Consider the following 25,951-nt stretch of genomic DNA (forward strand, 5'->3'; position numbering starts at 1 on the left):
TATACCAAATTATTTTATTATACATGTATGTGTTTGTTAGATTTGGGCAGAGTACAGTAATTACGGAGACAGTTGTATATCGTGCAGATGGTGAGGCAATGCATCTTACGTCTAGCTTCTTGGAGCCCAAATTTTTTGATTGTACGTGAATAGATGATAAAAATGGCTTTAAACTTTAAAAAAATTAGAGTAAGTAGCGTATTACACAAATAATATTTTATTGCTAAAATTAACCAAGCCTTAAAAACTATTTTTCTCCTTCCGGGGTTTCAAAATGGTAGACTTTTTTCTGGTCTCTTTGGAATGCCTATCAGACTCTTTTATGAACCAAATGATGTATAAAACTGTTTATTGGATTGTTATCATCTGTGAGTTATATCACAACTCACAACCTATTTGGCTTTCACAAAACATAATGAGCAAACATAATGAGGGTCGGATTATCAAGTTTCACAAGTTTTATACCCAAAAGATAAGATAAACCCTAATCCGTTTTGTCTAATTTGTTCTTGAATGTCATATTTTCTTGAAAAGGAATTTAAGCAAGAAACATAGAATATCTATCTAAGTTGGGTACTATTTCTTTTTCACCTTTTCTAAAGTCTCCATACTTTGTTGCCTTTTATGGACTTGATTATTAAGATGACCTAAAATAAGCTGCACCTCCGACAATAATCTGCGCCTGCCACATGTAAATTTTTCCTATTTTGAAGTGAAAATAGTTTAGTCTCTACATTAACTTTTTTCCAATTTTACACTGAGCTGTTCACATTACATTTTATTTGTTTGGATCACACTGAAGAACCATTCCTTAGATAATACAAAAGAAGAAATGCTAATTATCAAAATACAATAATTTCCAACAACTGGTCAATCAGCAATTATTGACATATGCACAATTTGATTGTTGCTTGAATACCAAAGAGTAATCCATACTTTACAATCATTTTGGTTATAAAGAATATGTTTTTTGTTTTGTCTTATATTGTTGTTAGTTTTATTTGAACAGAGCAATACTGTTAGAACTCGAGAAAATTCTTTAGATAAATCTTTAGTAAGTTAGGGCGAGGAAGAATTTTAAAATATCACCAGGTAAATTGATGTGAGAGAGATACAAAGTTGCTCTTTCAATGTTGTGCCGAGATTAATAAGATTATAACTTCAGACAATCAGAGACTGTAAAAATTGCTCAAGTTGTCGAATAAAAATACATGTAGTATAGTCAAAACTGGATAAACTGCTTTCAGAACAACCAAATAGAGATATGAAGTATCAGAATGCCAAATGTTTATGAAAGTTGTCTGCTCTCAAGCATACACTCGGCGATTGACCAAAGTAGTTTTCAAGACTATCTATCAGATATTAGTTCAATTAATTAACCCTTTGAAGCCTGGCCATTCATGTCAATGTGAGTCAGTAATCCTGGCAATTTGTGCAATGATCCAAAGTTTTAAACTTTTATTAAATATACCCGTATGTAAATATGTTTTATCAAATATCATAATACAATGATATTTGATAAAACACTAGTAAATGAATCGGGCAACCCACAGCGAGTGTCATCAAACAGAAAAAAAAATTTATTTTACCATTATTCGGGTTAAACTTATACAAGTTTGTAAGATTTGAAAACCTGTAAAAACGTGCACAGCAGCATGATATTTATTGAGCACATGTTCATCATCATTTCATGACTTGAAAAAAGCTGAAAAATTATAGTCAGTATCATGAATTTCTTTATTTGCATCACAATCGCCTACCAACAAACGAGTTTTATCAATTTTTTGCGATAATGTTCTATAAACATTTGTTATTACAACAAAAGAAGTAGATAAGCATATTTGGAAACTGGTATGAAAGAAAGTGAAAAAACCAGTTTAACAGCCTGCGCAAGAATTAATTTGATTGGTTTACGCCGTTACTTAGAAAGAGATTTTGTAAACAGAGCCATATGAATTCCGGAAAACCTACCGTTAGGGTTCAGAGGGTTCACTTAGCAATAAATTAACACCCTGAATTTAACTGTTTACAGGACGGAAAGTTATATAAAACTTAAACAAGTATATGAAGTTGTTTTATACATTTTAGTATTTATAAATTACTATTGTATGTAAACCCCACGCCCCAAGACTGATTACAATAGAGTTATATGGTTTGATAAAATATATTAGTCAAGAGAAATCAGTAATATATAATGCAGCTAGTAAAATTCAGTTCCATTTGATGATTTCTGAATTAGACATTGGGAGTAGTTCTATAGCAAAAACCATAATTTCGTAACTAGTTTAATGACAGCTTTCTAATTCTGTTGATCAGATATTGTGTTCTTTTATTCAGGATAGTAGATGGTTATTTTTTGAAAGAGCTCATTTGTTCATATTAAGGGGGAATAGACGTGAGCGTAGTTAAAGTGATATGGTTGGTTGATTAATTCTGCTAAGGTAGTAGCTGGTAGATTAATATATTCTTTCTTGGCCGGTTGGCTACAAGAAGTCTGTCTCCAGAAATGTGCATGTCAAGCTTGTTTTTTAGTCCAATTGCAGAATCTGTCAGTTCAGAGACTATTTCACCTGTAAAGTAAAAACTATAAAATAATTATCACCGTTACACTAATTATCATAGTATATATATGATTGTTATTCTACCAACATTGTTTAACTTCCTGCAGGGTTCTACGTCAGCTGAATATAGGCTGATTTGCAGCCTCTCACCAGCAGCTTACTCATTATCAAACAAAAAGCTGAAAAAAGCTGGACAAAAAATAATACCATAATCGTTTAAGCTGTAGAAGCTTCTACCATTTTTAGTCATTGGGACTCCAGTAACTCTATATCAAGTGATTCCCACTTTTCTAGTGCATGTATTTCATGTGAAAAAGTATAATGGCAACCGAATATCAAGGCGACAGTCAAAATATGACTTTCTAAATCACTGGCAAAATATTGTTGGTCAAGTGTGTAAAATCTTTTATTATTTAAAAAAAATTAGTTTAAATTTAGTAGTTGTTTCCAAATGAAATATCCTCTTTTCAGCAACCTGTTTTTAAAATTATGTGGATATCTTCATTCCCTCTCAAGTTATCACAATATTAGTGACGTTATGTCAGCATTTGTGTGAAAAGAAAAAATAAACTCAGGCAGAGCTAGAAATAACTTGGTAGTGAAAGAGTTAACTCTTACACTGCTTGCCTAAAGCTTTTTTGATTAGACATAATTAAATAATTTGGGAAAACCTAATATTTGGCAACAATGCAAATAAGTTGCCATAAACTTTAAACCGTAAGGCCTAACACAAAGGCTTTGCTATCAGATTATTCAGTACAAACACTGACTGTCGCAAAACAAGTTTATAAATGTGTTGTAGATTGATCTTAGACACTTAATGTAATGTGTATTATTTATAGGGGTAATAGTGGTGTGTATTACATTTGCAAAGATAGGTCATTGTTACCAGTTTTGTCTTATCAAATTTTAGTCCTGCTCTAAAATAGGATTTTGTGTTCTCTATTTACCTTTATTGAATATAAGCTATTTGTTTCACAAAGATTCATATTCAGCCGTTCTTAGAAGAACACAGGGTCTTTATTTTTATTTGATTTTGTAAAATTTGTAACGATTTGATTTTTTAGTTCATGAACAAGCCATTACAATTATTTATTCACCAACAAGCTTAAGGTATACTGAACACCTAAATAAAAAACATAATTACAAACAGGTATATTTTTGCAGGATATTCATGCAGATATTTAAATGTAAAAAAATAATGTTTCTAAATAAAATTTATTACTTTATTTTGCACCTCCAGAAGCTGAAAAGTGGACAAATGGATAGAATTGTTCACAGATGATCATTTTATTTATTTAATACTTAAAGGTTGACTTGCAACAAAATTCACATTACAGTTATTTGGTATCAAAAGATTCACCATTTCATACTCTGCTGTGTTGTAGGTGCAAAATATGTGGAAATGTGATTACAAGTTCTTAAAAGCTCAAAAATGAACAGTTAATTGCAGCCACACGAGACCGCCGTAGTTTGGATTCTCTTTCCAAAACGGCTCAAATGTGACTTAGTTGTGGTAGATGGTTTCTGTTTACACTTTCATGCAACCTCATTCATTGAATATTTTCACAAATATACTTCACGCATTCAATAAAACCATATCTATTGTTCTTACGCATCTATTTTATCATCATTGAAATGCTGTCACTTTTAGCACTGATTGATTTCCTATTACCTACCGTAAAAATGCGTTTAATTTTTCAACCTTAGCTCAAAGGAGTACATATCATTGTCTGATAAACATGACAAGTAGAGGTCATGCCCTTGCCCCATTTTTTGTTATTGGAATCAATATCGGTGCCGATATGGGTGTTAAGTATCTGAATCGGTACCAGTCGATCTTTTCTTTAAAAATATGAAACTTCTGATCCTTTTTACAGATCAACTATTTAGCAGAACACCGTATTTTTGCCTGTTACACTAATAAAAAATCATCAGCTGCAAGCTCCTTACTTTTACCTAATAAGTTTCAGGCCTGCCACACAATTTGTTTCATGTCTCTAGCCTGATCAACACAGCTGAGGAACCTTGTTGCTTTAGTCAGGACAAAATCCCAAAGTGCGGTATTTCCAAATTACAGCAATAGGATTTATCGCAGGCGATCACGAACAAGATAACAAAGATGGGAGACAAGAACACAGTGAAATATTTCTATTTACTAGCATTACGAAAGTAATTTGAGCAGTCGATGCATAAAGTTGTCTATCACTTTCTTAATCCTGATGATACAATGTATCGTATGTATCGTACAAAAATTGGTAACCCCAGCAGCTTATTGGTATTAGCCTGTTCTCCATTATCTGTGGATAGTGAGCACCCCTTCAGTACGACTGGCTACATTGCTAGTGATAGAAGAAAGAGACTTCTTGGTGGGAGGGTTGAATTACTGACGGTAATTAAAAGAAACATTGATTTGCTCTAAACTTGTACAGGCGCAGCAGTTTATTCAGCAATAAAGTAGAGACTTTGTTATCACAGAGAGAACTGTACCACTACCAGTAATTACCTTTATTTACAAATTACAAGAAACATGAACTGTTTTGTTACTACATGCACGGTATGTCAGTATGTGAATATGTAGGCTATATATATTTTTCTATAAATACAAACAAATAAATACATTAATATTTATATTTTTATTGCAATATGTCTATATTTGCATAATAAAATGAACAACTCTCTATGCAACACAAAAGATCTGACTCGGTATCAGAATCGGATTATTTTTCAATAAGAATCGGTATATCGAATCGGTATCTGAGCTGGCTGGTAAATTTAGAATCGGGTAATCTCTAATGACAAACCTGTTGGTCACATGTAATAATTGAGAACTGCTGCAGAAACTATTTGTGAAGTATGGGTCACATGATCAGATTACGACTAGACGATTAGACCAAGCCGAAACAAAACTGTAAAGTAACGAGCATCTATAATTGATACGAGGCCTTCAGTAAAACCCAAAGTGTTTGTCATAAACTAGTGCTATAAAAAGTTTTATATTGAGCTCTTTATTGGCCTTTCAATTTAAGTGAGGAAATTACGTGACAAAACAATAACCAAATGTAATGACTGCGTCAAAAAATAAACTGATTCCGATATACGACGGTTTTGGGATGGCTGCGATCAAATGTTCGTTTTTGAGCTTTTAAGAGCTTGTAATCACATTTACACATGTTTTGCACCTACAACACAGCAGTGTAAGATACAGTAAATCTTTTAATACCAAAAAACTGTAATGTGAATTTTGTTGCAAGTCAACCTTAAAAACTTCAAATAATTTTCCGCAACTTATCAGTTACACACAGACGTAAAAACTCCTACTGGATGCTATTTAGAACAAGTGATAACCAGCAGGGCCTTGTAAAGTTTCTGTTGAATTAAATGATTAACCATTCAGTAGTTTTGAATTGCATTAATAGTGTATATAGTTTAATTAGTTTGTGATTTGTGAATTTACTTCAATAATCTAATAAACAGAAATAGCAGGGGTATTAAAGCATTGATGAAAGAAACAATAGATAGGAAATGGTGGAGAACCGCAATCTCCCGTGTCTTCACAAAACATAGAACTTTGAGAGAGAGAATTGAGTAAAATTTTTGTGCTGTTTAAATAAACAATGAAATACCAAGTTGGCTGAGAGAAAAAACTTCATGAACAAGTAAAGTAACCAACTTTGATGTAATCTATATTAGGAAATATGATAATTAAAAATTGATGCAAATAATAATGATATAATTATAATGATAAAATGTATAATAATAAAACCATTAAATTACATTTTACATCAAATTGAATTATACAATAAATTGTCCATTTAGCTTCTAAATCAATTGCATCAACATTACATTTTGATTTATGCATCAATCTTACATTTTGATGTATGCATCAGTATTACATTTTAATGTATGCATCGGTATTACTTATAATTGATGTAAATTGATTCTACCAAAAAACAAATTATGCATCAAATTATCAAATTAGTTCTGAAAATACTTGCATTATAAGTGACATTATCAAATTTAATAACAATCGTCAAATTGAATTATGCATTACATTAAGGAAAATTTTAGAAATAACTGGCGTTAGGCCTAAATTATTAAATTGAATAATTAATAATATGGGTATTGTGATAAATATGAGGTGACAAACTGACTTAGCAGATAAGCACATTAGTAATGAAATTAGTGATATAATATTTTTTTGCAAAAGTTTCCAATTACTCATTAAATGATCAAATGGCAGTTTAACAACATGCGTTAACAGCAGAATTAATAATGTATTTGCAGAAAATAATGCGTTCGTCATCAAGTCTTAAGTTCAAGTACCTAAGTTTATTGACTGAATTTGAATTGCTAAGTAATAATTTAAACAGTAAATGCATGTATTATTGGGCATCATTAATTACGGCAAACCCACTAGTCACACATGAAATGTTTTTAGAGGAGAAGTTACTGAATCTCAGCGTTTTATCTAAATGTGGAAAACAGCTTTAATGTGAATGCTGATGGAAATAAAGAAAGATTGAATTTTCTAATTCAATATGATTCGCAAATCAATTTATAAAAAATGGTAGCAGTCAGCTATTAAATTGGTTTTACAAAACTTAAAATCGGATGACGCAAACCAAAAGCTACAATTATTTTATCTTCTAGCAAGTATTTTATTTAATAAATGAAGTTGAAGGGCTTATAGTCAAGCTATTAAAAAGCAACTGAATTCATTTTAGCTAAGTTTCATTTATAATTAAAATAATACATTTAGTTCAATGAAAAATTCTAATAATATCCAGTTGATAGTGTATATATTATAAAAGGTAACATACACTCATATACATGTACATAGTCAAGTTAATAGAATATGACCACGTTTTAGTCTCATTCATCCTAAATAGTTTATGTATTTAATAGTCGCTAACCTTTGGAACTATCCAGGACTCTTACAGCAGTGCTCCCAAATGCTGCCACTAGCACATATCTTTCTTCATAGCATGTCAATCCTTGAGGTTTACTCACATCTTTACAATTCCAGAGGAGCTGACCATTAGCTATATCTACCATGAAGACTTGAGATGATCTGTAGTCTGACACAACAACCTTGTTTAGCCCTGCAGCACACAGTGAAACTTCGGCCTTGCTAAGTCGAACACAGGAAATCTCTTTGATTTTACTGCCTGTCAGAGAGTAGATGATGAGAAGCTTGTTATTCCTGTCAGGAGCAACAACTTTATCAGAGGTTATTGCTAGCCCTGTCCAATCATCGTAGTCGCTATGGTTCCAGGAGTTGACTTGCTTTCCCTGCTGATCATGTACATAGATAGTCCAAGGATTCCCACCAACTGCTGTATAGAGTTTATCTCTGTAGACCTCTATTGCTAGAGGACGGTTGTTGAATGTGAGAAATGAACCTTCAAGTTGGTGAGCGCTATCAATGGTAACTACTGATTTATTGAAGAGGCTGGAGAATATTTTAGAATTACAAACTTTTACAGAGTAAGGCCTCCTAGGTAAAGCAATGGTATGGAGGAGTTTGAGGAATTTAGGGAGAGGTTTGATTGGCTCAAGTGTCAGTTGGTGGTCAAGTGAAAAACCATTGGATGAGGCAATTTCCAAATTCATCTCACATTTCCCAGCTACAAACGATAAGGTAGATTTTTAAGGTCACACTGGTCAGTGAGAATTGTACAACTATTTGGTATATCTGGTTTATTTGGTTATTATTTCCAAAATAATTATTTAAAATACTAAAGAAAACCTAAACAAAAAGTGGTTTTATTTGAGGAAAAACAAATGAGTTACAAGTTAACAGCTACCAACAATCATTTACTGTACTGTTTTGGACTTTCATGACTAAACAAAAAAATAAAAAAGACAACTTTATAATTAATCTTACACCTTCCAGCAGCTAACAACCAGAATCATCAAATAAAATAAGGTAAAACTGGCTAGTGAATAGGGTATAAACATTTGGGTCATGATCTCAGAAAGTGGGGTTAAGTTGGAAGTTAGATTAAATTTTAATCTATTTGGGTATTCAATCTTCAGCTCTGGAGAAACCAGAAAAAAACAGGTTTTTAGAAAATAATTTATGACTTTAGAATAGTAGAGTACATACTGTCAGATAAGTAAATTATGGTTGCATAGACTAAAAAATATTAACATGACCAAAGAAAATTAGTATCCAAAATAAACTAAAATGAGATTTTTATCATAATAACTGTTAATGCATTTCAAGTTTGCTGTGGATATATGCAAATGCTACAATTAAGATATTCAGCAATAAAACACTAGAAAATATTCAATATTTGCAGTCAAGTCTTTGACGTCTTGTATGCTATGACTTCAATTGTTGTAGCTGCTGTCATTGGACCATTCTAGACTTGAATTTCAATTGTTTGGCAACCTCTCATTATTGCACAAAGTTCTGCAGCAATTTGGTTAGCAATTTTAAAGCTACATTATGTTAACCCATGATATTAAAACTAAGAGCCATATCGTTGCACATTTTGATGAGATTTTTACAAATTTTGCCATCTTTTTTAGAGCTTTTTGCGTATGAGTAGTTAGTTACAAGCATAACACAGCAAAATCATTCCTTCACCCACCCTTCCTCATCATCCGAAAATGTTAAAACACTTATTGTTTCATTGATATCTCATCAGCAAATGCGTTCATGTGACCAAAATCAAAAACAGCAGACTTGGCAAATGACTCATGTCACAATTTAAATGTGATAAATAAAAGAAAAAACCAAGGAGTGGATTTTACATGTCATATAACTGTAACTTAAAAAAACCAATGTTTAGAGAGTAGCTTATAGATGGTGGCGGCTTATAAACAAGAATTTTGGTACGTTATAAAAGTATGTGACTAAAGAAAAAGAATAAAAAATAAACTGTTTACACTTCCAAACAAAATGAATGTCTACTTGAAATGCACCAAACTCACCCTTTTCTCTCAATTTACCCGCTACAGGAATATCTAAAGATGGTAAGTCTTCCTCGACCAATCTCTGTATCTCAATCCTTGTGCGTCTGTATCCTGACACTACGTCACACTAAATATGTATGATGGCTCATTATTTAAGTATTAAACAGTGAATAAGCAATTATAGGAAGATTGATTGCTTTCTTCAAACTAGGTTATTTGATTTCAGAAAACAGTTGGCCTAATACTTAATAATAGCTTAATACTTCAATACCAATAAGTTATTATTCAGATTTTAGTAAACTAGCTTTATTGGTGGTTATTTGTGTTAAATATTTTATAGTTTCCAGTCTTCAATAAATGAGCTTTGGAAAAAGTAATCGTAATGACTGAAATCGACTAGTGCAAATTCATCGATGTAAAAATGATGACATTTTTGTCAAGGAATGATTGCTATAAACAAAAACTCTACGAATCAATATTTAAAGGTGATATTATAATAAATTTTATTAAATCATTTCAAAATGACTTTTAAAAAGCAAATGCATGCTTTTTTAACTCATTACAAACCATAAGCCGTGTTGTGCGAATCGACCCTGCGATCTCAGATGACCAAGACCAGCGAGATGCACCTTTTATAGACTTTGCACAAAGCGTTTCTAATTATTGAATAGTAAACTAATAGCGTCGATGTATTATGTCGGTATTTAAATAAATAGAAACACTTTTTTGAATTTGTTGAGCTGGTAGAAACCTGTTCATCGTCAACCATGAGTTTGATTTTGCTTTGCAAAATATACTTTAAAGTTATCCTATGATCAAACATGTCAGACATATTACAGCTCCGTAGATTCTATTAGTTGTAGGTTACTTGATTGCCTATAATTCCATTTTTTTCACCAACAGTACTAATAAGAGTGAGTGTTTTAATTATAAAATAATAATTACGATGTTGTGAGCACTAATAATATAAATAAGCCATCCGACAATGAACATGCTCTATTTAAACAGTTTCCGCCTTGACTTCACAACATATTTCTGGTTTTGTTTTTTATGGTTTCTAGGTGATGTAAAATATTATGACTAACTTTTTACCATAATCTTTCTAATAGATCATCTGGCTAAAATTATGACAACATGCATTTATTCTTGACAAATACTAAGTTTTAATGAACACTCAATTGTAACCTTGCAAAAAATGTTAAGTTAGCAGCTCAAGAGCTAAATTTATGATCATACACTTAAGTTTACAAAACTGACCTGTTTCTTTTTTATTTGTATGAATATCGAAGGTACAAAAGTTTACTATGACCAAACTAAACACCTTTCCTTCTAGCTGCTTTGTTTGATTGTAGATAAATGGAAGATAACACTTTTTTGATAAACAAGCTTTTCCATATTAGTTATTATATTGACCGTAAACAGATGACAGTAACACACATGAGCAGAAATAATTCTCTTACCAATCCAGCTATACTACGCTGTAGGCTAATATTCCCTATTTTACTGTTGTCATAGTATTCAATCAGTTGTTCCTTAAAATCATTTCACTATTTCTGTGTATTTCAGAAAAATTTAGATATCAATGTGTCCAAGTTTTATAAACTTCTGTATGATCTGCATTCTATTTTTGAAATTTAACCCAGATAATTTCACTAGCTTTTTAATAGAAGGTTTCACTTAAAATAAACAGCTAACTATAGTGATGTTTTAGATAAAATTACAGTAACAGTTCATTCTGTTAATTCAACTTACGTCATGAGCATGCTGAGCCCTTGACTCAGCAGTGCGATAGAAGTTCCTGAGCTGACTCCACTTAGACAGCACGTTATCCTCCAGGTAGTCTGTAATCATAGTTTTAGTTTTCAGTCTTGCTTCTATAAACTCTTCTTCCAGTTGCTGGTATTGTAGTCTCAGACTCTCCATCTGTAATATTGTTTCAACTTCAATTAACTAAACAGTTCCTTATTAAAGTAACCCAAAATAAAATTACCTCCCTCTATTCTTAACTGTAAAACAGCAAAAACAAAGCAATTTCAAACTAACTACATCAATTTCCTACTGTAATCATTAAGTTATACACTGCTAATTTGTAATAGATTATATATGTAATTATACTCGGTATCCGTAGCAATCCATTATTGTAGAGCTAGCCATGTGTATGTTATATAAAAGAGTCACAGCAGCAGATCTGCTACTAAACTTACATGTGAAATAGAAGAAATGTAGTCAAGTTGTTGAAGTAAGAGGAAGACTATGATAATCTATAAACTTACAGCTTACAAGTTCATACAAGTATTTTGAATTTGAATACTATTCCGGTAGGGATCGTAACACATATTGAGCAAAGACTGATATAAATATTGCAAATGATCTGATGCAATATTAAGTCAAAATCTCTACAAAATCAAACACATTAAAATTATGTTTGGTTTTTATGTATTGTACATTCTATTGACATTTTGAAGGAATATCTACAGTCAATTTCAGCAAGATAACCAAAGTTTGAGTTTCCTATTTGTTGTTGATATCAGTTTTCAGCTTATTAAGAATGGAAACAAGTTTAGCGTAGGTCAACCTGCTCATCTCTATTTTTGTAAATCTTCTTCAACATATCATCTGTTTCTCTGTCATAATCAGCCAGAGTTTCAGATGTAGACTTGAAGACTTTTTCTAAAGACTCTTCCTTCTCTGTGATTCTTTTCTTCAATCGGTGGAGTTCCTCATTCAATTGAACTACCAATTCATCAAGAGACATCATCTGGTGATGGTCCCCTGTTGGACACATATGATAATAAACTTGAACTGTTTGGTTTGTATTTTATTTGTTCAAAGCGGAAAAATGTGCTTTTTAACTCAGTAAAAGCAGCACAATATGTTGGAAATTGAATAAAGATGCAATGGTTTTTATTTCATTACTTTTTATATCACATTGTGATAAAGTTTTCAATTGATTTTGTCATTCATTTGACGTCATGCATGGTACCGTGATTATAGTTTTTAAAACTTCTTATGTCATACGGATGGCTCCTTTCTTCAGGTCAGCATCTGAGCAGTGTCTATTAAACTTGATGGGAGATTTAAAATAGGAAGGATATCTGCTTTTCAATTAGACAGAATAGAGTCGTTAGTAAATTCCTGATAAAAAAATTTCAACCTTTTTCCAGGGCATCTGTTTTAGAAGAACAAATATTGTATGACTAAATATTTTATCATTCTATTTTTCTCTCTATTTCCCAAGTTAAATGTAATTACTTCAGGTCACCAGCTAGCATATTTATACTCTCTAGCTGTTGGTTAACGATATGGTTACGCATTTTTCAAACCATTGAAAAATATGTTGAATGCTTATATTATTATAAGCATTATATAATAATGCTTATACTATATTATTATAAGCATTATATTATATGCCTATTATATAATGCTTAAATTATAGGCATTATATTATAGACTTATATTATTATGCCTTAATCCACCTTTTGTAGGTGGATTAAGGCATAAACATAAATTTTTGTGTTTAAGGTTTTAAACACAAAAATCTCCTCTAAAGCTTAACCTTGACCATCTTATTGTTACTTCTTGCTTCCATCACCTGCAGCATCAGAATCAAACAGGAAGATTGGAGCAAATTTTTCTTCTTAGTATCTGAGGTAGTTTTTTATGGCTCTATTTAATTAAATTGTCATTAATAATTTATAAATTTCTATATTTAGTTCAGATATAGATGATTTTTCCCTGACTGTACGCTGCACAGTTCTATATAACACTCTAGTCACTTACCATTTGAACAACTTCCTGCTGAAGAAAGACATCCACTGCAAACCATTTTTAGACACTTTCTACAGCCAATGGTGAATGGTTTGTTATCATGATCTACACAGACTCTGCTTTGCTGCCAGCTTTTTTGCTGCTCAAACTGCTCCATGTTCATAGTTTTGTGTGATTCACCAAAATCCTTAAAAAATTCCTTGTGCTTCTAAAATGTGAGAATAACTGGGGTAGTTAAAAGTTATGCTCGTTTATGGCCACTTTGGAATAGCTTTCTTTAAAAAGGATCAGTGACAATTATTATCTGAGTCTGAATTACTTCAATTTATCGCTTGATAAACTTTATCAAACGCGTCAACACAACATAGTAACAAAGAATTGTGCTCTTGACTTTTAGTAGTTAAACACTTGCAAGTATAATTATTGATTAAATAACTCTGAATAGCTTGAGTAAGCAAAGTTTTTTTCTGGTTGTAATCAAATGCCACAAAAGTAAAAAGGTAGAAAAGTCAGTTCACAGAGAGTAACTATTTAAAGAAACAATGCAGATTTCCTAATGTCGTTGTACCAATTTGCTTTGAAATTTTTAAAGTTTGATGCTCTCAGCTAAAATTATTACAAAATCAAATAACTTTTTTGCTCTTTCTGTCTTCAGTGTGTTGTGAGTTGAAAAAAATTAAAGCAAATCAAATCGATGCAAGAATAATTCATACCAAAGTGTGAAAAACAGGTATAATTAGCTGGAGAGCTTTAATACCATATGAGATTTTTATCTATGAATAACACAGCATCAAATACATCATGTTTCTCTAACCATCCATTGTTCTCAATGAGGAAATATTTGATAATAGCGGAGATTTAAACTAATAAACCACAATAAATAGTTACCTGGTCATGTTTGGCACAGAAAACCTTATCACAGGGTACACAATAGACTACAGCTAATCCATTCTCCTCTCCATTGAGGGTACAGACATCACATGATTTTGGCTTTGCCTTAGCTACGTCATAGGCTGGCAAGTCATTTAGGGAGAATTCAAACACCTTACTGTTAATGAAAATGTTGCATGAAAAAATATGTACACTTAAATTGTTAAAATTTAGATTTTAACTTATACATGTATGAGTAGCACCCAACAATGATAACTGTTTTTTTGACAAAGTGCCAGTGACCAAATTTTTCTGTCGAAACAATTCATGAAAACATATGGTATACTTTCCCTGTTTGTTAAATTTATATGCTACGAGCTGTACCACTCGGCGTTGCCCGGGTAATAAAACAGTTCTTTGGACAGAAATTGACTTGTCTTTAACATATATCAAGGTTTTGCCCTTCCAACTTTCAAGCTAAATATAATGGAAAATGAGTTTTGTGTAATTGAAATAAATTAAGAGAGAAAATAAAAACAGCTTTAAAGGTTTTCAAATTTTGTCTAACGACTGTAACTTTAAACTTTGTAACTTGAAATACGTGTTTTATTGAAATGAGTTATGATAACAAATAAAAATGTAAAGGTGTTTCAATGTAAATGTTAAATCATTAGCAAGTAATGGATACATATAGTCAATTTGGCCATGCTTACAATGAAAAATGGTTTGGTATACAATTATATGAATTTAGTTTGTTTGAGTAGTGGCATGCAAAAATTGGTATGCCAAAACGCATGCCAACACTGGCATGCGAAAATATCGTAAGCTATAAACAAACACTGTAGAACGGTATAGAAGCCCGTAGTAATCACCAATGGGATGTAATCTAATGCAATCACCTCTTAGTATAAATCATCAAAACCATCATAATTACAAATAGTAACAAAACATTATGTTAACATTAGTAATCATAGGTACCTAAAATGACTTTAGTGCATTTTCTTATTATAATCTGCAAGATAAAATACATGTACATGGAACATTGCAATGTAGGCTTACTACGTGGAGAGTGTTTACCTTCGAGACAGATGTGTAACATAAACGCTGAATGTAACTTAAATAAATTTAGTTTAGTAAAAACACATTTTCAGGAAAATGTGATATGTATTTAATAAAGAAACTTTTATCTAAAGTTTTCACCATTTATCCGTATTTTTGGTTTTTTACGCTAACGGATATCGCTGAACTCTCCATGGTGAACAATGTATATCTTCTAATAACATATATAATCCTTAGACAAATCGCCAACTTTTACGAAGTTAAATTATTTTCTTTGTCATGGAGCTAAACCAATTAGCTCTAACCAAAAAGGCAAAGAAGCATCTTGTTGCATATACTTGTGTCTGAAAATACTGCTTAACAGGGCACCGTAATGCTAAAATAATACCTAAAGCTGAACAATCCAAACGACGAATACACGAATACACATACGACCAACTTTGAGATGTATATATATATACGCTACTATATACAATATATATTATAGTACAATATATATACAATATAGTATATATTATAGTACAATGTATATATACATGTATATATATATATATTATGGTATGTTTGGATGTATTGTTGTATGCAGTTTTTGACCGAGCTTTAATACAGGTAGCACTCTTTAGAAGGTGGTAGTCTAATTTCAAAGTGAGGTTTACTCTTAAGGGTGTTAAAATCCTTTTTTGGTGCAATTTTCAAGAAATATATTTAAATTAATTATTTAAGAGACCCGACTAACTTGCTGAAGTTTGAAACTTTCATTATGGGTTTTTGCAGGTGGGAGTCTACACCCTGTTTTAAGTTCAGAGAAAGTAGTTTCAATTTGAGGTTTTAAATCGCCTAATTACCCTAATAGACTTCAAGTCTGTTGGTTTTGTAATCAAATAACGACTCCAATTCCTTTATGCAAAAATATGTAATAAATCTGCTTTGCCTACTGTCACATAAATGAGCAGGATTGCTTTTTTGTTAAACAACTGTATGTTCTGTTTAATAAATCTCATCTCTTTGTCTAGCCAGTTGATTAATCCTAGGCTTGCTGTATGAATCCAAATGTTATACCTTCAGAATAATGACTTCATATTTTTGGTTCCCTCTCCACTAATCAATAGACTTTGGTTACTCTTGACTCATAAGAGCTGAATGCCCTGTAGGTATTCATTGAACATTGGGGGCTATTATCAATAATTGGCTTGCGGTTTTTATATAAATAACAGCAGCCATCATCTAAAATACATACATTTTTATCCAAAGAGACATCATGCTTGTGGACGCCGTATGAACCCTTTCATTATCCTATTGTGACAATGGAGACCAAAAGCTATATGGCTTTACTACCGCGGTGCACCTTCAAAAGACGGTTTTGATCTGTTCCAGGGTTAGCCTCGAACGGTGAAAAAGTTTTATGTAGGAGTACCATAATAACTATATAATGCTAACATTACTCGGTGAATATAATTAATTCAAAATTATCTATCAAATCGTTTTCAAATTGTTATAACTCAAAATATACCCAAACCAGTAGTAATTAAATGTGTAGTATCACAAAAATTCATCATTTTCATCATCAAAATTCAATTCATTGGTCCAACACCATTTTTGTTATATCTAAATGATTTTGTAAAGAGTACTGATAAATCCAAAACTATTCTGTTTCCTGATGCTGGTAACTTAGTTTATACTGCTAAAAAACTTCAATAAATACATAGCAATAATAATTGAAGATTTTGGCGTGATAAAAATTTGTGTAATCAAAACAAACTAACATAGAATGTTGACTAGACTATTTTCATAATTGTTCAGAATCTACAAAATAAATTCTGATTTACAAAAAAAATTTCTATAGATTGACAAAAATATACAATTGATGGATAACATAACATTTTTAAGCGTTAAAATTGACAGTACACTAAACTGGTCAAGACACAGAACTGGTGAGAAAAAACTGCGACAAAACTTGAAATTTATTTACCAGCCCTCTTTGATCTTACCTTTTGCTTTTATATAATACTTTAACATGAAAATCGTTTGTTTCTTGGGCTCATAGGGAGATGCTCCAATTAGCTACTTACACAAAATTTTAGTCATTCAGAAGCGATTGCTTATAAAAATATATCATAAAGGGTTTTACTTTCTATCAACATTTTTGTTTAAAAGATCTCGTGCTTTGCCTATACAACAACTAATTCAACTAAAATATGTCTTTCAGCCTTCACACATTTTAAATCTCAAACCAAACTTTCAACACACTGCAATTACACTCGTCATTCATTATTTGTATTATCCTTTCCACCCTCCTCCTCTACTGTTGGCTATAGAAGGGTTGCCCATCAAGTGTCATCAGTATTAAGTTTCTTGTCAATTTGGCTAAGGAAAAGGTACTAGTCATCATGGTTTAGGGCTGCTTTGAAGCAGTACTTGTTAGACTCCCTGGAGTTGTATTGTTCTGATTCCTTTTGCTTAGACAACCATGATTTTTTTTATTACAAATTTTATTTTTCAACTCAAGCTTTGCGCCTCGAATAGCCATACTACTGTGCATATAGGCCTTAACTGCACCTTACTTTTTTATTCTTTTGATATGTTATGTTTTAATGTAGAATAAATAAAAAAATTCATCAAAATTTTAGATAGGTGCTGTGCATATTAAAAACTAGTAATGAAACACTATGTTAACTTCAGTAACCATAGTTTCCTACAGTAACTTTATGGTATTTAATGTACTAATTGGTTATGATCTGCAATCAAATGTAACATTATATTTTACAGTAGATAGTTCCTATCTTCAAGGCAGACACACTTATAACACAAACTTTTAAATCACCTCAAATAAGTTTAGCTTACTGAACACACACACTTGAAGCTAAGCTTTAGTATGCACTTGTATTTTTACTATGTCACTAAATTTCCACTTTGTATCACTAAAATTTTATAACTGTTGTTATCAACATGTTATCAACTGTTTCCGTTTTCAACATATTTTTGGTTGACCTGTTTAAAAACTTTGTTTAACCTAATTTGGCAAAAAAACCCGAATGATGCTGTTTTCAAAATGAAATTGATTTTTGTTAGCAGGTTAAAAGAGGTTGTCTGATCAAGCAGATTTTGAAAGAGATCGCAACTCCAACTCCGCTGATGTTTTTGAAAGAAATTTATTACTATTATAACCAAAGAAATTAAGTCATCATGTCTCTTTCAGGTGTTGTGAAAACATTTTTGGAGAACAGCATTTTGGTGTCTTTGTCAATTGACGTACAAAATAAGCACACCGACTGTCAAATTTAAACTCGAGCAAAAGTTTTTTTGGTTTTTTATGATAAAAAGGTTTTGCATGCTGAGCTGAAAAACTCATCATGTTCCTTTTCGTAAAATAAAAAATCTTATATTACAGTAATCGTATTTTGAGGGTGCATTGTACTTTCATTATTCTTGAAACCTTGAAGTTAAATGACAAATTTTGAATTGGCACTCATTCATGGTTACTTTACTAAAGTTCTATATTTCTTCCTGGGGTTTTTGCACGTGGAGGTCTACACCCTTTTTTAATTTTTAAGAAATTGGTATAAAATTGAGGTGCTCATTTGACCAACCATACTATTAACTCACTTGCACCTGACTAACTTTCAGACGATTATCCCCAATCACCAAGAAAGTTGTCGTAATTCAAAAACCACTACAAGGGACAGGCTTGAGGTAGTTTACTCGATGAAGTTTTAAAAGAACCAACCCCTTTTTTTCAAATAGTATTATATTCTTATCCAATACTCATATTCATTTTATGTAGGTATGTGACTCGAAGCAGGTAGTTTCAGAAAAAATCCGATTTTAAAATAGATTTTAGTTGCTGAATGAAAGTTAGACTTGCACTATAAATATTGCAAAACATGCAAAGTTTAACTAAAATAACTTATTTATTACATACAATACACAGTTATAAATATTATTTAAACATATACAGTTAGTCATGAACATGAAAATCAGGAAACTCTAATTTTGAAATTTTCTTCGCGAGTATCATCCTTCAAACCAAAACATAGCTAATCTACATCGCAATATAACTCAGATAAACTGTCATAACCATGTTTTAAATAATAGAAAAATGTTCAATAACTTTGTTCTCAATTTTTAAATTTTTAAAGATAGCTCTAAATAAATCAAACCTCGTTTGTTTTTAAATTAAAAGATAACAATAAAAGAAGTAGGTGAAGTTCAGAGGTGAGATAACTAGCTTTGGGTGCATAGCAATGTTACAAATACGAGAGTAAACTCTCGTCGAGTGTGAATGAGTTGAACTTCAGTAATGTCAGTTTTGTAATAGAAATAACGGCGTTAAGTCCTGTAAGCAAATTGGGTTTGATTATAATTCATGAGAATGGTTAAAGGTCAAAACGGTTTTTACTTTTCGTGAATTCTGAACAGCAGTTTGGGTGGGCACCCATTTGGGCTACTGCAATATTTGCTCTGCATCAAGGTGTCATGAGTTTAGACAGTGATAGAGTAGTTCCATGCAACAATAGCACCTGTTTTATGTGTCATCCTTAACATTGTACCTCCACAATTACCAATGCTTCGAGTTGTAGGTGCAATGTGTGATTTTGTCAAATGATGGAATAATATCACTACTACCAGCTAGTATACGGAAACAGCATTGATATTTCTCATCTCGATCAGGTACTCTGAGGGAGACAGTACGCATGCCAAAACTAAAGAAACCCCTGTCAGCATTGACAGAACTGCTAAAAGGGGTTATACATGTACATCATTGGTTACAAAAAAATATTCAAACTCTTCTATGAGCTTGGAATAATGAGGGTCGACCTACTTGATGAGAAATGATGATGATGATCATGAGGGTGAATGAGGCGCATTGTTTCAAAAGTTTGCAAAAAGCCATTTTAGTCTATTTAAGATCTACGCGCAACTGCATGGTAAATGAGAGGGTGCGTTGGGACCCTCTCCGGGGCATCATAGGCAGTTCTATTTCTATGTTTGATAGACAAAACCTTATAGCCAGTATCCACATAAATAATTCCTGCTTTTTTGTGGATAACCATTGATATTGAGTGCTTCCTCAATAAAACTAACTTTCGTAATTACCGACCTTTTTATTTTATGATCAAACACTAGCCATTGATCATCTCATTTGGCGGTAACAACTTTGGCTACACACAAGTAGTCTATTAATATGTATTTGGAAAGTACAGGGATTAATGTCCAAGTTTGTCACAGGTGCTTCAGAACCCACGTTTTAAGCAACAGAGCTGATTCAAGCTAGGTTTTGAACGTTTCTGGATCAGCTACATTTCCTGTTAGATCATCTAGACAAAGTGAAATGAATGTCTTAAAATTAGAAAGTCTTCATAAAGTATTTTCACAAGAAAGTTTTTCCAGCAAAACTGGACAAAGTTCCTCATAAAAACATTCCAAAAAAACAAGATCCTTGCAAATCAAAAGAAAATTTCAAGTCCGAGCTGTACACTGTACCCATAATCGGTGTCAACTCAAATGGTTGCCACTTAATTGACCTCAAATTGCCTCAAAAACAACCATCTAAATTTGAAGCCAATATTAAATGCATTTAAAATGTTAGAGTCAAAGTATCAAACGTGAATGTATGATGTGAATGTAGTGGAAGTATCGACATTATTAAGGACACCCTATCCTTTAGTGAAGTGGTCATGCAGTAAACTCTTACCAACAAGAAGGATGCTACTAAAACGATGGCTAGAGCCTGCTGGCAGATCGACAGAGATGAGTTATATAGAGTGATTTGTAACAGCTTGCGCGAACACCTTTTAGTGGACGTAATGCTTTAGTCTTCTATTTTCTTTTTCACCAGAACACTGTGGTCCAGTTCTTTAGACAAAAAAGGCTAGTGAAAGGGAGCAAAAAATCGTTGACTGCAGGACGAAAACCAAAAAGACAAATAATTACATTCTAAATCTCTTTAAAGAACAACAGAGCAATAATATCAATTAATCACTGCACAAGTATATTCATATATACATACATATGCACAACATTTATATTTTTGCGTTTACAAGTATTCATTATTGTATGTTTTTTTTGTAAAATTGCAATTAACTGTATTAAACTGTATTTGTCTCCGTTTTTACGGGGTAGGTTTTGAATAAAAAAATGCAAACTGAGCAACCAGCCGCTTTGTTTGCATCAATTTAAGTTGTGCAACAGTGCTATTTGGTATTCAGTAGAAGATGAGCTGTACAGAAAACATTCCTGCAAGTGGCAATTCAACTATGACTTCCACATCATTGGTAGCACCTTAAACTAGTACTGTAATCTTGTTTTAGCTAGTATATTTTAAGCAATCAAATGAGAGCTGATGATTGCACGTTTGCACAAGAATAGCATTTTGTTGGAATAGCATTAGGCCTTGTTTCTAAGTGGAAACAAACATTGAAATCCCATTAGGCTCTATAGAAAAAGTTTGCTTGAATTCTTAATAAATTGTCTTTTGATTTTATTGCAGGCAACACTCTTGTACTAGAAAGTTTATGGCGCCATTTTTTAACATTGCTCTGGTAGTTTAAAATGCTCTAGCTAAAAGATCAACTTGGGAAGATATGTTCCAGATTGTCAAAAACTAAAGTTTCTCTGCATAGCCTACGCCATGCATATGTTAATAGGACCGCTAAAAAGATCGCTTACTGCTTTTATGCAGACTAGCTTGCTTGGATCCACAACTTAGTATCATCATCATTGAAGTTTAGCTCGCAGTTCAGTTTTAACGCAGAGCTCTTTTTCACAACTCAGATTAGTTGGTTTGTCCAGCTCATCAAATCAGGGACATTGACCATTAACAGCAAGTTGGTGAAAAACTCTTTTAATTGAAAATAATTATCAACAAAGACAGCCACAAAAAACAAAAGGCAAACATCAGCTGTACCTCTTGCAATACTTATGGCTGTTTTGATTTTTAGGCCTATATGTAAAGTTATTCTTAAAGGTTGACTTGCAACAACATTTACATTACAGTTACTTAATATCGAAAAATTCACCATTTCTTACTCTGTTGTTTTGTAAGTGCAAAGTATGTGGAAATGTGAATACAAGCTCTTAAAAGCTAAAAAACGAACATTTATTCGCAGCCACACGAGACCGCCGTAGTTTGGATTCGCGTTCCAAAACGGCTCAAATGTGACGTAGTTGTGGTAGATGGTTTCTGTTTACACTTTCATGCAGCTTTATTTGTCAAAACATTTTTACAAACATACTTCACGCATTCAATAAAACTATGTCTATTGTTCTTACACGTCTATTTTATCGTCATTGTAATGCTGTCACTTTTAGCACTGATATTTTATAACTTACCGTAAAAATTTGTTTAATTTTTAACCTTAGCTCAAAGGAGTACATATCATTGTCTGATAAACATGACGAACCTGTCGGTCTCCTGAGATAATCGAAAAGTGCTGCAGAAACTATTTGCAAAGTATTGGGTCACATGATCAGATTACGGCTTGCCGATTCGACCAAGCCGAAACAAATTGTAAAGTAGCGAGCATCTATATTTGATACAGGGTCTTCGGTAAAACCCAAAGTGTTTGTCATAAACTAATACTACGATAAGTTTTATATTGAGCTTTTTATTGGCCTTCCAATTCACATGAGAACATCACGTGGCAAGACAATAACCAAACTGTCATGACTACGTCAGAGAAATAAAGATATTCCAATTTACGGCGGCTTTTCGTTTTTGAGCTTTTAAAAGCTTGTAATCACATTTCTACATATTTGGCACCTTATATGCACAACAGAGTAAGACATGGTGAATCTTTTGATACCAAATTACTGTAATGTGAAATTTGTTGCAAGTCAACCTTTAACACACTGTGTAGTACAAATAAATAGGCATCGTTGGTACATAATGACCCAGAGCTATTGCCAGAGTTATAGCTATTATTGAAAACAATGAAAAGTAAATGGTTAGAATTAATTGTAGTTCAATATAGACAGAACTGCAATAAAGCTGTTTAAAATTTGAAAAGTGACTTTAAATATTGAACTAACTTCATAAAATGAGAATTAAGCTTTTCAGCAGCCAGAATGAGAATTTTTTTATGTGAATTAATTAATAGAAATTTGCGTTCTATTATATATTAGCAAGTATTATGTAGACTTTCAGATCATAAAAATAATATAACCGTTTTAGCAGTCACGCAATAGCAGTCTACCACTTTTTAAAAACTTGTAAATCCGTATACACATATCATATAGTTATATAGCTATACATATATTATACAGTTATATAGCTATGTGCATACATAGATTTTTGTTAATGTTTTCAAAACTCGTGTGATGATATGTTTCGGTAGACAATGGTACATAATAACACTTACCCACAGGTTTCTAAAGGACAAACCAGGATATGGTTATCATCAAAAAACCCAGTCAGGCAATCAAGACAGTGTACATGGGTACATGGTAATTGTCTAGGTTTTGGTAGAGCCTGGTCTTGTCTCAGGCAAAACCCACAAACTATGGCTTGAGGTTGAACTTCTTCTGTATCAGCCATGTTAATATTACAACTATAAAATAAAAATACGAAATTTGAGGCAATTTTGGTATAGTTTCACATTACCTCGCATATGACTGTTTACAACCCCAATGCTATCCATGGCGCATAACATAAACATAGGAGGTCCTTTCAAAAACTATAAAAATTAAGTTTTTAAGAATTTGAAATTTTGAGTTTTTTAGTCCCAAATATGTGAGCTTTTTCCATATTTGTTATTGTAACTAAGAAGTCGTTATGGTAACCTCTTCATGCATACATAAAATTCTGTAAGTCAAACAGCTCTTCTTATGTATTCTGGAAACCTAGTAATGATTAGCTCCACCTGGAAGTATAAGTTCATTCCAATGAATGTCTTTTAATATCAATAAGCTACATGCACATACACTGTTTTGTAAAGTTTGGTATGTTTACAGTAATCAGAGTTTTATTATGTAGTCAAACTACTGTGCATCAAATATGACTGATTAGAGTAAATAAAACTAAGACAGACCTAAAATATGGCATTAAGAAATACTCCAAAGGTTTACTAACAACGAGCCAAACTTAAAACATCGACCATAATTCAAAGACCATATATTACTTAAAGATTGATCACGTGACTGCTGCTATAATAAATGTTACACAATTACCCAATGCTACACAGCATGTGTTATCAACTAATGCTAAAACAGTGCGCTTGAATGAACACAACCTAGTAGGGTCTGTTCAATTAACCAATATACATTGTATTGCGGCTCTAGCAATTTGATCAGTGTAGATCTTCCGAGTGATTTACTGTCCTAATTGTAGTTGAGCCCGCTACTCACCAACTACACTCAAGCGAAGTAAAATATGAGTCGGTAAAAAAGTGTTACTTTTAAGAACAGCGATATATTTATAATGGAAAGTCACAAGATATATAGGTAACTAGCCAGCCAGCTTGGTTACATTATATAATATTATATTATATAATATATTATTAATATTATATAAAATTATTATATTATTGTTATATAATATTATATAACATATGCATAGTATTTATATTTACTGGTACTCCTATAGTATGGTGGGCTGTGAGAGTTTGTCAGGAGCACCAATAAAGCGCTAGAATAATTATGTGCACAACTATTTTGAAGTTTGTGTTGGTCATAGAAGCTAATTGTTGAGGGTTTGAATCATTTAGAAAGCAATATTTTGTTTTTGTCACATATGGGTATCCCATGCAAAATCATAATATATCCACACTTTATTTTAGAAGCAGAAAGTATGTATATACAACGGTTCTTACCTTATTTTAGAAAAAAGCCTGATGTGCACTGGATTTCAACTCGGAACCTCAAGTTCTGCAAGCAAAATTTATCGAATACATTACGCTGTCCTACTTATTTTGCTAGGAAATAAATTGTGCAACTTACTGCACCTGCCAATCTTTCATGACTATACGCTTAACAATTCAGATAATGTTATGCGCTAAGACATACAATAAGGAGTATATGTCTCCATGGATCCAGAAAAATGCTTAAAATTCTGTTGCCAACAAAACTATTGCAGTCAATATAGAGCTGCAGTAGGCAAAGCGGCACGTACAGTATAAATTACACCAAAATAAACACACTATCCGAGAAATAAAAACACACATGGTAATAAGCAAGCATTTTCATTGAAAGATTATAAAGTTATTACTACATATGTTTATTAAAAACAAATTTTTTGTGAAAAGTTTTTGATAACTCGAGTGATGATGGGCATTCAACTAGTTGTCACATATAGTGGAATATATCATATATTCTTTGTTCACGCTACTTCAGTAGGTTTTATTCCTGTATCTATTGTTTCACTGCTCATTTTGCTTTTGCCTCTTCTGCTTTCAAAATTTTATTTCTCATCACCAGTTAGTAGCTAAATTTAAACCAATACATTTTATAATAAATTGTGTAACTTTTTCAAAGCAAATTCCCTTATGCTATCAGTATTTAAACGTTAAAACTGTCACATTTATCTCAACTCATCAGATATCAAACACTTGAGGCATGTATGAAGTTATAACTGCTGCACTCTGAGCTTTTATTAGCAAGTTACTTATTTACAATTTTGAGCTAGATTGATTGCAAACAGACAAAATTCATGAAGATAGTCATATTTTGCTAAGCATTATTTAAGCAATATTATATTTCTGAACAGTAAAATCTTTGGATGATTTTGATACTATAACGCTTAACTAGTTTTTCATCAGAGAGTAAATGCCCAC

At 32.1% G+C, this 25,951-nt stretch overlaps 1 protein-coding gene across 1 annotated transcript; it reads right to left on the bottom strand.

Moving 5' to 3' along the window:
* Positions 1 to 2,436: 2,436 nt before the first annotated feature.
* On the bottom strand, positions 2,437 to 19,878 carry LOC137406822 (uncharacterized). Its single transcript, XM_068093433.1, has 8 exons — positions 19,745 to 19,878; positions 14,145 to 14,304; positions 13,269 to 13,464; positions 12,064 to 12,260; positions 11,241 to 11,411; positions 9,507 to 9,615; positions 7,478 to 8,191; positions 2,437 to 2,570 (listed from the first exon to the last, which is right to left on the bottom strand). The coding sequence occupies exons 1-8, from the start codon at positions 19,876 to 19,878 to the stop codon at positions 2,437 to 2,439; spliced, it is 1,815 nt and encodes a 604-aa protein (XP_067949534.1).
* Positions 19,879 to 25,951: the final 6,073 nt, after the last annotated feature.

The sequence above is a fragment of the Watersipora subatra genome, chromosome 10, assembly GCF_963576615.1.
Source record: "Watersipora subatra chromosome 10, tzWatSuba1.1, whole genome shotgun sequence".
Lineage (NCBI taxonomy): Eukaryota > Metazoa > Bryozoa > Gymnolaemata > Cheilostomatida > Watersiporidae > Watersipora > Watersipora subatra.

What these genes read in the sequence shown, in the direction of transcription:
- LOC137406822 (XM_068093433.1), bottom strand. Translation starts at nt 19,878, where the DNA reads ATGCGTACTGTCTCCCTCAGAGTACCTGATCGAGATGAGAAATATCAA. An exon ending in AGCAGGAAGTTGTTCAAATG is followed by an intron (nt 12,261 to 13,268) that starts GTAAGTGACTAG and finishes TGTGTCCAACAG; the next exon opens with GGGACCATCACCAGATGATG. An exon ending in ACAAAAATAGAGATGAGCAG is followed by an intron (nt 11,412 to 12,063) that starts GTTGACCTACGC and finishes ACAATATTACAG; the next exon opens with ATGGAGAGTCTGAGACTACA.